At 48.8% G+C, this 15,285-nt stretch overlaps 1 protein-coding gene across 1 annotated transcript in view; it reads left to right on the top strand.

Annotated features, from left to right (window-relative positions):
* The window catches only part of LOC309569423 (sodium/potassium-transporting ATPase subunit alpha-2), a 64,073-nt gene that overhangs the window by 37,991 nt on the left and 10,797 nt on the right, over nucleotides 1–15,285 (top strand). The window contains exons 12-18 of the mRNA XM_082275245.1: nucleotides 738–927; nucleotides 2,785–2,960; nucleotides 6,177–6,313; nucleotides 10,715–10,865; nucleotides 12,669–12,837; nucleotides 12,993–13,147; nucleotides 13,560–13,683. Coding sequence (XP_082131371.1) covers nucleotides 738–927; nucleotides 2,785–2,960; nucleotides 6,177–6,313; nucleotides 10,715–10,865; nucleotides 12,669–12,837; nucleotides 12,993–13,147; nucleotides 13,560–13,683 — 1,102 coding nt within the window. The remainder of the gene's footprint in view (nucleotides 1–737; nucleotides 928–2,784; nucleotides 2,961–6,176; nucleotides 6,314–10,714; nucleotides 10,866–12,668; nucleotides 12,838–12,992; nucleotides 13,148–13,559; nucleotides 13,684–15,285) is intronic.

Raw genomic sequence — 15,285 nt, 5'->3', positions numbered from 1 at the left:
CACAACATTCCTGCACAAAGACTCCTATCACTGCATTGCACACCGCAGCTAAGTAACCTGGCTCACAGTATTCCTGCACAAAGATTCCTATCACTGCGCTGCACACCACAGCTAGATAACATGGCTCACAGCATTCCTGCACAAATACTCCATCTCTGCATAGCACACAACAGGTAGATAACCAAAACCACAGCTAGGTAACCAGGCTCACAGCATTCCTGCACAAAGACTCCCATAACTGCACTGCAAACCACAGCAAGGTAACCAGGCTCACAGCATTCCTGCACAAATACTCCATCTCTGCATAGCACACAACAGGTAGATAACCATCACCACAGCTTGGTAACCAGGCTCACAGCATTCCTGCGCAAAGACTCCCATAACTGCACTGCACACCACAGCTAGATAACCAGGCTCACAGCATTCCTGCACAAATACTCCATCTCTGCATAGCACACAACAGCTAGATAACCATCACCGCAGCTAGGTAACCAGGCTCACAGCATTCCTGCACAAATACTCCATCTCTGCATAGCACACAACAGCTAGATAACCAACACCACAGCTAGGTAACCAGGCTCACAGCATTCCTGCAAAAAGATTCTGAACCTGCATTGCATCACATGAGCATAACAAACACCAAACACATGTGCTCCAAAAGGCTGTTGATCGCATAGCCCAGAGGCACAGACATATTCACCTAGACAGCCGATAATTTGTTTCTGTTCCCTCCGCAGCTGTCCATCCATGAACATGAGGATAGCAAAGAGGGCCACCTGCTGGTGATGAAGGGGGCTCCAGAAAGGATTTTGGACCGCTGCTCCACTATTCTGCTGCACGGACAGGAGCACCCGCTGGACGAAGAGATGAAGGATGCCTTCCAGAATGCCTACTTTGAACTGGGAGGACTGGGAGAGAGAGTGTTGGGTGGGTTTGTAGCATATGCCATGATCTTTACATAACATACTGTACACCGGATAGCTTTTTATGCTCAAAAGTGAACCTACCACTTCTCTGCAGATAGTAATGGTAATGTAGGCACTGGCCTTTTTTTCCCTCAGTTATGAAGGTTTTAGTTGATGCATTTTTTTATATGAATATTGCCTATAATATGTGTGCAGTAAGGGTCCACAAAAAAAAAAAAAAATCACTTAGCTTCTGTTATAGCTGGTCCACAATTTCCTCCTTGAACAGGACTTGGACAAGGTTTAAGTTCATGCTTAAGGTGTGTTTGGTGTCTTTTTAGCTACTTTGCAGTAAAGAAAAGAAACAAAAAAAAACCCTGTGGTATAATAATGTACTTTTACTAAACCAGAATGCTTCATATACAATGAACAATGCCAATAATATGTTTGCAGTAAGGGTGCACCAAAAAACAAAAATCACTTAGCTTCTGTTATAGCTGGTCCACAATTTCCTCCTTGAACAGGACTTGGACAGGGTTTAATTTCATGCTTAGTGCCGGTTCACACTAGGGCGACCTGTGTCGCCTCACAGGTCGCCGCAGGTCGCCTCCCATAGGGAAGCTACGGACCCGTTCTAATAGGAGCGACACAAGTCGCTCCGACCTAGAAAAAGGGTCCGGAGCTTCTTTGGGGCAACCAGGAGGCGACCGCCATAGACTTCAATGTTATGAAGTCTGTGGCGGCCGCTCCGAGGTCGCGGCGCGCTGCTCGCACCGCGACCTCGGAGGTCGCCACCCGAAGTAGCGTCGCGGTAGTGTGAACCGGCGCTTAAGGTGTGTTTTGTTTCTTTTTGGCTACATTGCAGTAAAGAAAGGAGAAAAAAATAAAAAAACAAAAACCCTGTAGTATATTAATGTACTTTTACTAAACCAGTTTCTCCTCCTAGCACAGATACCACCCATTTATTCCTAATAGCACAAACTTCCCTCCCTCCCCCCCAAAAAATTCCCCTCCTACCTCAAATCCCCCCCCCCCCCCTCTACCATATCACTTCTTCTAGCACAAACCCCCCAAATCCCCCTCCTAGTGCAAATCCTCTTCCTCCACCCCCCTCCCAACACAAATCACCCAAAATCACCATTCCCCCAGAATTTCCCCTAATGGAACAATTCTTACCCCTGACACCCCCCCCCCCATTCCCCTCCCAACACAAATCCCCCCACAAGTTTCCCCTCCTAGCACAAATACTACCCAATCATCCCTACTAGCACAAGCTTCCCTCCCCCGCCAAAAATTCCCCTCCTAGCACAAATTTCCCCCCCTACCATATCACTTCTAGCACAAACCTCCCCAAATCCCACCTCCTAGCGCCAATCCTCTTTCCCCACCCTCTCTCCTAACACAAATCACTCCTCCCGAATCTCCCCTCCTAGCACAATTCTTACCCCCTGCCACCGCCCCAAAATTCCCATCCCAGCACAATCCCCCCCCCCCCCAACTTTTCCTCCTAGCACAAATCCACTCCCCCCATCCCCCCTCCCAACACAAACCACCCCAAATCACCACTCCTCCTGAATTTCCCCTCCTAGAACAATTTTTACCCCTCTCCACCCCACCCAAATTCAACCCCCAGCACAAATCCCCTCCCCCCAATCTTCTTGCAACCCCCCCATCTCACATGATACCACAGTGCTCAGGGCAGGCGCCCCCCTCCTGCCCACCCCTGCCCATAATCTCTCCTCTGCTCCCCCACCGCTCCGCTACCTTCCAACATGGAGGCATAGAGAGGAACCTCAGCCCTGTGTAAGCTCCATCTGGACCAACTCTGAGCTTTTACAGGTCCCATGTAACGGTCTGCTGCCTCTTCTTTCCCCATCAGGGTTCTGCCATTCTTATATGTCTGCTGAGAATTTTCCACGTGGCTTCAAGTTTGACACGGATGAAGTCAACTTCCCCCTCACTGACCTGTGCTTCGTAGGCCTGATTTCCATGATTGACCCACCCAGGGCTGCTGTACCAGATGCCGTTGGAAAATGCCGTAGTGCTGGGATCAAGGTACGCACCAAAATATAGAAATTGCGCTTTAAACAAAATAAATCTGCGACCAAGCTGCAGGCATTCCACTATTTACATATTAATGTGAGCTGCTGAGTCATCGCCGGAAGGGGGGAAAGGGAAAGCTGGGGTAGAGGAGCTATTTGGACGGCATTGGCACAGCTATTTTAAGAGCAGGCTGAGATAAACTACTAAATCACTGCTGGGAGGAGGAGCAGGGGAAAATGATCTGCTGGGAAGGGGAGCAGGGGGAGATGAGCTGCTAAGACTATTGAGAGGGGGAGCAGGGGGAGATGAGATGATGGGAAGGGGAACAAGGGGAGATGAGCTGCTGAATCACCGCTGGGAGGGTGAGCAGATGGAGATGAGCTGCTGAATCACTGGGAGAAGGAACAGTGGGAAATGAGCTGCTGGGAGGGGGGCAGGGGGAGATGAGATGATGGGAAGGGGAACAAGGGGAGATGAGCTGCTGAATCACCGCTGGGAGGGTGAGCAGATGGAGATGAGCTGCTGAATCACTGGGAGAAGGAACAGTGGGAAATGAGCTGCTGGGAAGGGGGGCAGGGGGAGATGAGCTGATGGGAAGGGGAGCAGGGGGAGAGGAGCTGCTGAATCACTGCTGGGAGGGGGGCAGGGGGAGATGAGCTGATGGGAAGGGGGACAAGGGGAGATGAGCTGCTGAATCACTGCTGGGAGAAGGAACAGAGGGAAATGAGCTGCTGGGAAGGGGGGCAGGGGGAGATGAGCTGATGGGAAGGGGAGCAGGGGGAGATGAGCTGCTGAATCACTGCTGGGAGGGGGGCAGGAGGAGATGAGCTGCTGAATCACTGCTGGGAGAAGGAACAGAGGGAAATGAGCTGCTAGGAAGGGGGGCAGGGGGAGATGAGCTGATGGGAAGGGGAACGAGGGGAGATGAGCTGCTGAATCACTGCTGGGAGGGTGAGCAGGGGGAGATGAGCTGCTGAATCACTGCTGGGAGAAGGAACAGAGGGAAATGAGCTGCTGGGAAGGGGGTGCAGGGGGAGATGAGCTGATGGGAAGGGGAGCAGGGGGAGAGGAGCTGCTGAATCACTGCTGGGAGGGGGAGCAGGGGGAGATGAGCTGATGGGAAGGGGGACAAGGGGAGATGAGCTGCTGAATCACTGCTGGGAGAAGGAACAGAGGGAAATGAGCTGCTGGGAAGGGGGGCAGGGGGAGATGAGCTGATGGGAAGGGGAACAAGGGGAGATGAGTTGCTGAATCACTGCTGGGAGGGTGAGCAGGGGGAGATGAGCTGCTGAATCACTGCTGGGAGAAGGAACAGAGGGAAATGAGCTGCTGGAAAGGGGGGGGCAGGGGGAGATGAGCTGATGGGAAGGGGAGCAGGGGGAGAGGAGCTGCTGAATCACTGCTGGGAGGGGGAGCAGGGGGAGATGAGCTGATGGGAAGGGGGACAAGGGGAGATGAGCTGCTGAATCACTGCTGGGAGAAGGAACAGAGGGAAATGAGCTGCTGGGAAGGAGGGCAGGGGGGGATGAGCTGATGGGAAGGGGAGCAGGGGGAGATGAGCTGCTGAATCACTGCTGGGAGGGGGGCAGGGGGAGATGAGCTGATGGGAAGGGGAACAAGGGGAGATGAGATGCTGAATCACTGCTGGGAGGGTGAGCAGGGGGAGATGAGCTGCTGAATCACTGCTGGGAGAAGGAACAGAGGGAAATGAGCTGCTGGGAAGGTGGGCAGGGGGAGATGAGCTGATGAGAAGGGGAGCAGGGGGAGATGAGCTAATGGGAAGGGGAACAAGGGGAGATGAGCTGCTGAATCACTGCTGGGAGGGGGGCAGGAGGAGATGAGCTGCTGAATCACTGCTGGGAGAAGGAACAGAGGGAAATGAGCTGCTGGGAAGGGGGGCAGGGGGAGATGAGCTGATGGGAAGGGGAGCAGGGGGAGATGAGCTGCTGGGAAGGGGGGCAGGGGGAGATGAGCTGATGGGAAGGGGAGCAGGGGGAGATGAGCTGCTCAGACTCTTGGGAGGGGAGCAGAGCTGCTGAGAGAAGAACTTCAGTGCTTTTGCTGTAAATAGTGAGTATGAATTTCTGCAGCTACATTGACAGCTCCATAAGAATATGTCAATTATTAATGTCAAAAGCCTGGCCATGGGTTTGCTTCAAAAACTGAGCTTTATCGGTAACAGACACATAGACAGCTGTAATGCCCAGAGAGAAAACACGTTCCCTGCTGGAGGAGTTGTGATTCATGCTTTGGAAATGAGGAGAGTCTATTAAAAAAGAACCTTCCAACCTTTATTACTTGCAGAGCTGCTAACGATTGCTGGGTTACATCTGGGCGGTAGATCTACGAGTTCAGAGAACGTCCCCCGAGGATTTCCTGATTTCCTACTTGGGTATAAATGAATCCTGACCTAGATTAGACCTGATGCCATTTACATTGCTTAATAAATCGACTTTGAATTTTAGGACGCAGCGCCGCAGGGTGATCATTTATGGAGTAACATCCTTAAAAAAAAAAAACATTTGAAGGATATATTTGGCTCATTTGGTTGACAAGCAGCTCAGATCCTCCCTCCGTCTTGCTCAGTGGTAGCGGCTCCTCTCCTGCACTGAAACAGATTACTCTAAATTCCCCGCACACTGAGAGCTTCTCGCACTGTGCATCAGTAAGTGCTTCCCGCGCGCGAACGACAGTAGACCTACGTCGGTTTGTGCAGGAGAGCCACCCTGCCGCAGTAAAAAGGCGGCGGGTGGTCGGGAAGTGGTTAAAACAGCATATCCAATCCAAACATCAGGAGCAGTCTGTGTCAATGCCCGCTGTCCATAACTAATGATGGCTGACGCGTTTCGAGGCTTAGGCTCTTCCTCAGAGCCTTTTTCACCCCAGCCTGACTGTCCCTGGCTCCGCCCCTTCCATTCATTGGATTCAAGTTATTTCACTCATGGAAGCTCAGCAGGGCCGGAACAAGGGGTGGGCAGGAGGGGCACAATGGGTTATTGCAGGGATGGGGGCACCCTGACCCTAATCCTAAGATAAGGGGGGGGGAGGCGCAGTTTGGCATATTTGCCCTCGGCGCTGGATGACTTTTTCCCGGCATTGAAGCTCAGGGTCACATGTTATAGCTGAGGAACAGTTGCCCAATTGATGGCTACCGATCTCCGTAATGGGCTATGTAGTATGTAGAGAGAACCAGGTGACACCACGGCAATAATCACTTCTGCCTTCCAGGTCATCATGGTGACCGGAGACCACCCGATTACCGCCAAGGCCATCGCTAAAGGCGTGGGAATCATCTCCGAGGGGAACGAGACTGTGGAGGACATCGCCGCTCGCCTTAACATCCCAGTAAATCAGGTCAATCCCAGGTAAGGAAATCCTAAGACATTACTGGGACCAATGCAATTTAAGCTTTTAAAAGGGTAATAAATTAATCAATGAGTATTATCAATCTACAAAATCTGATATACTGTATATATATATATATATATATATATATAGTACGTACTTAAGGGCTCACTTATACCATCCCACCCTATGGACAATGGAGACAGATATGCTGCCAGTGGGATCCCTGTGAAATAATTGGAACATGACAGCATTTCGCTAAATGATTACATGTATGAACAGGTAGGACGTTGTCGCCACCCAGTGGCAAATTTTAGGTACTACGTTTTTGGACATTATGCTTGCCATACATCCATCAGCCCCTTCCCACCAATCAAACTTTTTATTATATTGATCAAGCCTAGCTATAGAAAATCACTTGCCGGCACAATTGGGTGCCTTTCAACTCCTATTACAGCATCCTAAACACTCAGATCTGTTGGAAAAAAGCTTACTGTGTATTTCTGTATGGTGTCTGCACTTTACTGCTCCCATAGGTGTGCACAGCACAGAGCATTAGGGTATGCACCCAAAAGCTGGTATGGACTGGGAAATGTTAGGATCTATACTGGTATGGACTGGGAAATTTGTTGGGATCTATACTGGTATGGACTGGGCAATGTGTTAGGATCTATACTGGTATGGACTGGGAATGTGTGAGGATCTATACTGGTATGGACTGGGTAATGTGTTAGGATCTATACTGGTATGGACTGGGCAATGTGTTAGGATCTATACTGGTATGGACTGGGAATATGTTAGGATCTATACTGGTATGGACTGGGAAATTTGTTAGGATCTATACTGGTATAGACTGGGCAATGTGTTAGGATCTATACTGGTATGGACTGGGTAATGTGTTAGGATCTATACTGGTATGGACTGGGTAATGTGTTAGGATCCATACTGGTTTGGGCTGGGTAATGTGTTGGGATCTATACTGGTATGGACTGGGTAATATGTTAGGATCCATACTGGTTTGGGCTGGGTAATGTGTTAGGATCTATAATGGTTTGGACTGGATAATGTGTTAGGATCTATACTGGTATGGACTAGGTAATGTGTTAGGATCCATACTGGTTTGGGCTGGGTAATGTGTTGGGATCTATACTGGTATGGGCTGGGTAATGTGTTAGGATCTATACTGGTATGGACTGGGTAATGTGTTAGGATCCATACTGGTTTGGGCTGGGTAATGTGTTGGGATCTATACTGGTATGGACTGGGTAATGTGTTAGGATCCATACTGGTTTGGGCTGGGTAATGTGTTAGGATCTATAATGGTTTGGACTGGGTAATGTGTTAGGATCTATACTGGTATGGACTGGGTAATGTGTTAGGATCTATACTGGTATGGACTGGGTAATGTGTTAGGATCCATACTGGTTTGGGCTGGGTAATGTGTTGGGATCTATACTGGTATGGACTGGGTAATGTGTTAGGATCCATACTGGTTTGGGCTGGGTAATGTGTTGGGATCTATACTGGTATGGACTGGGTAATGTGTTAGGATCCATACTGGTTTGGGCTGGGTAATGTGTTAGGATCTATAATGGTTTGGACTGGGTAATGTGTTAGGATCTATACTGGTATGGACTGGGTAATTTGTTAGGATCTATACTGGTATGGACTGGGTAATGTGTTAGGATCTATACTGATATGGACTGGGTAATGTGTTAGGGTCTATACTGGTATGGACTGGGTAATGTGTTAGGATCTATACTGATATGGACTGGGTAATGTGTTAGGATCTATACTGATATGGACTGGGTAATGTGTTAGGATCTATACTGGTATGGACTGGGTAATGTGTTAGGATCTATACTGGTATGGACTGGGTAATGTGTTAGGAAGGAAAAGATGTCACATTGTTTGATGGAAATGAAAATTATCACCCTTCCGGGGGTTGAGTTCAAAGACACCCCAAAAATCAAAGTGAAAAAATTATGCCGAAACACAATGTCCCAGAGGTGTTCTATTGGATTTTAGGTCAGGCGAGTGTGGGGGCCATTCTATGGTATCAATTCCTTCATCCTCCAGGAACTGGCTGCATACTCTCACCACATGAGCCCAGGCATTGTTGTACACCATTGTTGAACCCAGGACCCACTGCACCAGCGTAGGGTCTGACAATGGGTCCAAGGATTTCATCCCAATACCTAATGGCAGTCAGGGTGCCATTGTCTAGCCTGTAGAGGTCTGTGCGTTCCTCCATGGATTTGCCTCCCCAGACCATCACTGACCCACCACCCAACCGGTCATGCTGAACGATGTTACAGGCAGCATAACGTTCTCCACGGCTTCTCCAGACCCTTTCACGTCTGTCACATGTGCTCAGGGTGAACCTGCTCTACTCTGTGAAAAGCACAGGGTGCCAGTGGTGGAGCTGCCAAGTCTGGTGTTCAATGGCAAATGCCAATCGAGCTCCATGGTGCCAGGTAGTGAGCACAGGGCCCACTAGAGGACGTCGGGCCCTCAGGTCACCATCATGAAGTCTGTTTCTGATTGTTTGGTCAGAGACATTCACACCAGTAGCCTGCTGGAGGTAATTTTGTAGGGCTCTTGCAGTGCTCATCCTGTTCCTCCTTGCACAAAGGAGCAGATACCGGTCCTGCTGATGGGTTAAGGACCTTCTACAGCCCTGTCCAGCTCTCCTAGAATAACTGCCGGTCTCCTGGAATCTCCTCCATGCTCCTGAGACTGTGCTGGGAGACACAGCAAACCTTCTGGCAATGGCACGTATTGATGTGCCAATCCCGGGGGAGTTGGACTGCCTGTGCAACCTCTATAAGGTCCAGGTATCTCCTCATGCTACCAGTAGTGACCCTGACCCTAGCCAAATGCAACACTATTGATAAACACTCAGAAAAGAGGAGTAGGGAAAAAAAAGTCAGTGGCCTCTACCTGTAAAACCATTCCTGTTTTGGAGGTTGTCTCATTGTTGCCCATCTAGTGCACCTGTTGTTAATTTCCTTAACACCAAAGCAGCTGAAACTGATTAAAAGCCCCCTTAGCTACTTAACTGACCAGATCAATATCCCAGGAGTTTACTTGACTTGATGCTATACTGTGAATAGAAAGTGTTCCTTTAATTTTTTTGAGCAGTAAATATATATATATATATATATATATATATATATATATATAGTACATACTTAAGGGCACACTTTGAATGTGTTAACCTTTACCCTATGGACATTGAAGATGGATATGCTGTCAGCGGATCATTGCTGCAAATAGGAACATTGCATTCATTATGATTGTGTGCTACTGTATGCACAGGTAGGACATTGTAACCCCCCCAGTGGCAGATTTTAGGTACTACAGGCTAAGACTTGTGCAAAGTTTTTATATATATTCTTCGCCATGCATCCATCAACCCCATCACACCAATCAAACTTATTATTATGTTGGTCAAGCCTGGCAAAAGAAAATCACTTGCCAACACAATTGGATGCCATTTGTCTAATACAGCCCCCTAAACACTCTGAAAACACCCAACCAGAGATTGTCCTGGCATTATTTTGATCTAATTTTTTGGGGGGGAAAAAGTTAGTAGATCGAAGAACAATTTTTTTTTCTTTACTAGGACAGTTGGAGGCTTCTATTTTAAAGGCCATCAGAATGACGCAAAATGGTTGTTTGTTTAGACTAATTGGTACATTTGATTGACTGAATGATTGGCTTGGCTAGGACCTCATTCCTTCAGTCTGTGTCCTTGACTAGGGGGGGGGGGGTCGGGGGGGTCACCCTCTCTATTAGTCCCTGTGTCACCAAAGGAAATCCAAAATGTTACAGTTGTCACCGGAACAGGAATACATGGGAAGTCTTTCAGTGGGGGACCCCTGTTCTGGTGATTAAGAGATTTATCTCACTTTGGGGAAGACTTCCTCTCAGTTTCTGTTGTTTGTCCAGAAATGGAAGTGAAGGGAAATCTCCCCTAGGTGATTTCTTCTGCTATCAACATGAGTCACTCCTGACAAGTTTTCCTGACACCAAGAGATAAAAAGGTGACAGAGGAGGGAGCTCCAGCACACAGACTGTGATTGACAGACTCAGCTCTGCTCTGTTTCTGTGGGCTGTGTCAAAGGGAAGGGTGGGGGGGGGGGGTGTTCCTTACCTCCAATCGGTTCCCTCCCCCTGCTTTCTAAAAGCTCAGACAAGCTATGTAAATTCTGCACTTTGTACAGATGTAGAGAAGACAGCAGATAACTTATGTAGGAGGATTTGTTTCAACTCTTTGTATCTGAGGCCAGTCACTTCACTGGGGATATGAAAGGGTTTACAACCATTTTAAATTTACTTTGATACAAAAGTTGTTACATTGTAACAAAATATGGAATAAAATACAGAAGACGTTTGGTTGGTTTCTTTTGTTGCAGAGAGGCGAAGGCATGCGTGGTGCACGGGTCGGATCTGAAGGATTACACCTCGGAACAGCTGGATAACATCCTGAAGAACCACACGGAGATCGTCTTTGCCCGCACCTCGCCACAGCAGAAGCTGATCATTGTGGAGGGTTGTCAGAGACAGGTACACTTAGCTTCCTTGGAACACCCACATTGGGTTAAAGCCAAATATTTATTGATATACTTGTTCTGGCCCAGAGAAACCAGAGGATCAACATGACAGCTAGCAAACTAGTATTTTCTAGCACAGGGAACACCAATGGCGGCAGCTCCTGTATTACAGGGATCACCAATGGCAGAAACCTCTGTAGCACAGGGATCACCAATGGTGGCAGCCTCTATAGCACAGGGATTACAATTGACAGCAACCACTGTAGCACAGCGATCACCAATAGTGGCAGCCTCTACAGCACAGGGATTACAATTGGCAGCAACCTCTGTAGCACATGGATCACCAATAGTGGCAGCCTCTATAGCACAGGCATTACCAATGGCAGCAACCTCTGTAGCACAGGGATCACCAATAGTGGCAGCCTCTATAGCACAGGTAACATCAGTGGATGCAGCTTCTGTATTACAGGGAACACCAATGGTGGTAACCTCTGTAGCACAGGGAACATCAATGGTGAAAGCTGCAGTCACACAGGGAACACCAAAGGCAGCAGCCTCTGTAGCACAGGTAACACCAATAGCGGCAGCCCCTCTAGCACAGGGAACACCAATGATAGCAGCCTCTATAGCACAGGGAACACCAATGGTGGCAGCCCCTGTAGCACAGGGAACACCAATGATAGCAGCCTCTATAGCACAGGGAACACCAATAGCAGCAGTCCCTGTAGCACAGGGAATATCAATGGCGGAAGCTCCTGTAGAACAGGGAGCACCAATGGTGGCAGCCCCTGTAGAACAGGGAGCACCAATGATGGCAGCCTCTGTAGCACAGGGAACACCAGTGGCGGTAGCCTCTGTAGCACAGGGAACACCAATGGTGGTATCCTCTGTTGCACAGGGCACACCAATGGCGGTAGCCGCTGTAGCACAGGGAACACCAATGGCGGTAGCCTCTGTAGCACAGGAAACACCAATGGTGGCAGCCTCTATAGCACAGGCATTACCAATGGCAGCAACCTCTGTAGCACAGGGATCACCAATGGTGGCAGGCTCTGTAGCATGGGAACACCAATGATGGCAGCCTCTGTATTACAGGGAACACCAATGGTGGTAGCCTCTGTAGCACAGGGAACAGCAATGGTGGCAGTACCTGTAACACAGGGAACACCAGTGGTGGCAGCCTTTGTATAACAGGGAACACCAATGGTGGCAGCTTCTGTAGCACAGGGAACACCAATGGCGGTAGCCTCTGTAGCACAGGGAACACCAATGGTGGCAGCCTCTGTATCACAGGGAACACCAATGGTGGTAGCCTCTGTAGCACAGGGAACACCAATGGCGGCAGCCTCTGTATAACAGGGAACACCAATGGCGGCAGCTTCTGTAGCACAGGGAACAGCAATAGCAGCAGCCTCTGTAGCACAGGGAACACCAATGGTGGCAGCCTCTGTATAACAGGGAACACCAATGGCGGCAGCTTCTGTAGCACAGGGAACAGCAATAGCAGCAGCCTCTGTAGCACAGGGAACACCAATGGTGGCAGCTTCTGTAGCACAGGGAACACCAATGGTGGCAGCTTCTGTATAACAGGGAACACCAATGGCGGCAGCTTCTGTAGCACAGGGAACAGCAATAGCAGCAGCCTCTGTAGCACAGGGAACACCAATGGTGGCAGCTTCTGTAGCACAGGGAACACCAATGGTGGCAGCCTCTGTATAACAGGGAACACCAATGGCTGCAGCTTCTGTAGCACAGGGAACACCAATGGTGGCAGCCTCTCTTGCTGCTCAAACTCTCACTGTGGTCTCCTCTGCAGGGTGCCATTGTGGCGGTGACAGGGGACGGTGTCAATGACTCTCCAGCTCTGAAGAAAGCGGATATTGGCGTGGCTATGGGCATAGCGGGGTCGGATGTCTCTAAACAAGCTGCGGACATGATCCTATTGGACGATAACTTTGCCTCCATTGTGACAGGCGTGGAAGAAGGTTTGTTGTCACCAGAAGTGTGTGTGACTCTGGTATAGGACATTAGAGTGTAAGCTCTCCTGTTGCACACAGGATGTGAATCTCTGTCATTAAATGTAATAACAAATGTATAATTCATTGGCACCGCTGATTTTGTTCTGTTTTTAAAATCGCAGGTCGGCTGATTTTTGACAACCTGAAGAAGTCCATCGCCTACACGCTGACCAGTAACATTCCGGAGATCACGCCGTTCTTATTCTTCATCATCGCCAACATCCCTCTGCCTCTGGGCACCGTCACCATCCTATGTATTGATCTGGGCACAGACATGGTAGGTACTTCCATGCAGTCTCACTTATTGAAAAAGAGGAAGGAGCCCGGGGCAGGGAGCATGCTGATAGGAGGAGACAGCAGAGTGACCGGAAGATAAGCTGCTGCTTCACTGTTCACTTTTCAGTGATGGGCTGGGGGGAGGGATCAGACCCGTAAGTGCTACTGAACTGCAGCAGAGAAAAATTATGTCTCCTGCCAGTAGACAGAGATCAGCTTTAATGGCTCGTAGCTTACAATCGACTCATTGGAAGAAGAGATGGCAAAGTGCGTGGGGGCAGGGTGTCTTTTGCCTCCACTTCACCCTCCCAATGTCACTGTCCCCCACTTTGCACAGTGGCTACATAGTCATGATGTCGGGATGAAGTATCACATGGCCCATTTTCTGTTTTTTTTTTTTTTTTACGCACTAGGTGCCCGCCATCTCACTGGCGTATGAAGCTGCTGAAAGCGACATTATGAAAAGACAGCCCAGGAACCCTCGGACGGACAAACTGGTGAACGAGCGCCTAATCAACATGACATATGGGCAGATTGGTAAGTCTGGGCAATCTAAAGGCATTTAGGCTTTATGAGAGCCTGTTACACATTTATGAGAGCCAACTGCGTCTTTTCGGTTAATGCCCAACTTTTGGCTTAAAAAAAAAAAGCAACTCTGGCTGCAATACCTTTTGATGTGGAACTTTCCCTTGCAGTACCTTTTAAAGGCCATAAGATGTCCTCGGTTTTCCTGTTTGACTGATGCCCAGAAGGTGGAAGGGAAGACTGTGATAGCTCTTGATTAAAACCAACGTCGAGCCCCTGAAACGCGTTGTTTTGACCTTCTGAGAACACAGACCGCAGTATACACTTATCGCCCTCCCGCATTCATAATGAGTGCACACACCTCTCCATGTGATTATCCCCTGCAGTACCTCTTATTGGCCACAAGATGTCCTCAGTTTTCCTGATGCTCAGAAGAGGGAAAGGAACGACTGTGATAGCTCCTGATGAAGGGAGGGTTGAGCCTCTGAAATGCGTTGGTTTGACCTTCTGATACCTTCTGAGGACACAGACAGCAATACAATCCTGATGGAGGTGCTGCTGAACCTTCCACACTCTACTGGAGAATGCATTTCTCTTTAGAGTTACACTTATCGCCCTCCTGCATTCATAATAAGCGCACAAATCTCTCCATGTGATTTCCCCCACAGTACCTCTTTGTGGCCACAATATGTCCTCAGTTTTCCTGATGCCCAAAAGACGGAATAAAAGACTGTGATAACTCCTGATGAAGACAGGGTTTAGCCCCTGAAATGCATCAGTTTGAATTCTGATAACTTCTGAGGACACAGACAGCAATACAATCCTGATGGAGGTTGTGAACCTTCCACACTCTACAGGAGAATGCATTTCTCTTCAGGGTTACACTTTTCAACCCTCCTGCATTCATAATGAGGATGCACACCTCTCCGGGTGCTTTCCCCTGCAGTACCTCTTATTGGCCACAAGATGTCCTCAGTTTTCCTGATTCTCAAAAGACAGAAGGAAAGACTGACAGTTCCTGATGAAGGGAGGGTTTAGACCCTGAAATGTGTTGGTTTGACCTTCTGATACCTTCTGAGGATACAGACAACAATACAATCCTGATGGAGGTGCTGAACCTTCCACACTCTACTGGAGAATGCATTTCTCTTCAGGGTTCAACTTATTGCCCTCCTGCATTCATATTGAACCCACACACCTCTCTATGTAATTTCCCCCGCAGCACCTCTTATTGGCCACAAGATGTCCTCAGTTTTCCTGATGCCCAAAGGACGTAAGGAAAGACTGTGATAGCTCCTGATGAAGGGAGGGTTGAGCCCTCGAAATTCATCGGTTTGAATTCTGATATCTTCAAGATAAAATCTTGATGGAGTTTGTGAACCTTCCACACACTACCGGAGAATGCATTTCTCTTCAGGGTTGCACTTATCGCCCTCCTGCATTCATAATGAGCGCACACACCTCTCCAATCCATGTGATTTCCCCCGCAGTACCTCTTATTAGCCACAAGATGTCCTCAATTTTCCTATTTGATGATGAGAAGATGGAAGGAAAGCCTGTGATATCTCCTGATGAAGGGAGAGCTAAGCCCCTGAAATGCGTTGGTTTGACCTT

The sequence above is a fragment of the Pelophylax lessonae genome (genome assembly GCF_965119305.1).
Source record: "Pelophylax lessonae genome assembly, chromosome: 13".
In the NCBI taxonomy this organism is placed as follows: Eukaryota; Metazoa; Chordata; class Amphibia; order Anura; family Ranidae; genus Pelophylax; species Pelophylax lessonae.
This window is presented reverse-complemented; position numbering and strand designations above follow the sequence as displayed.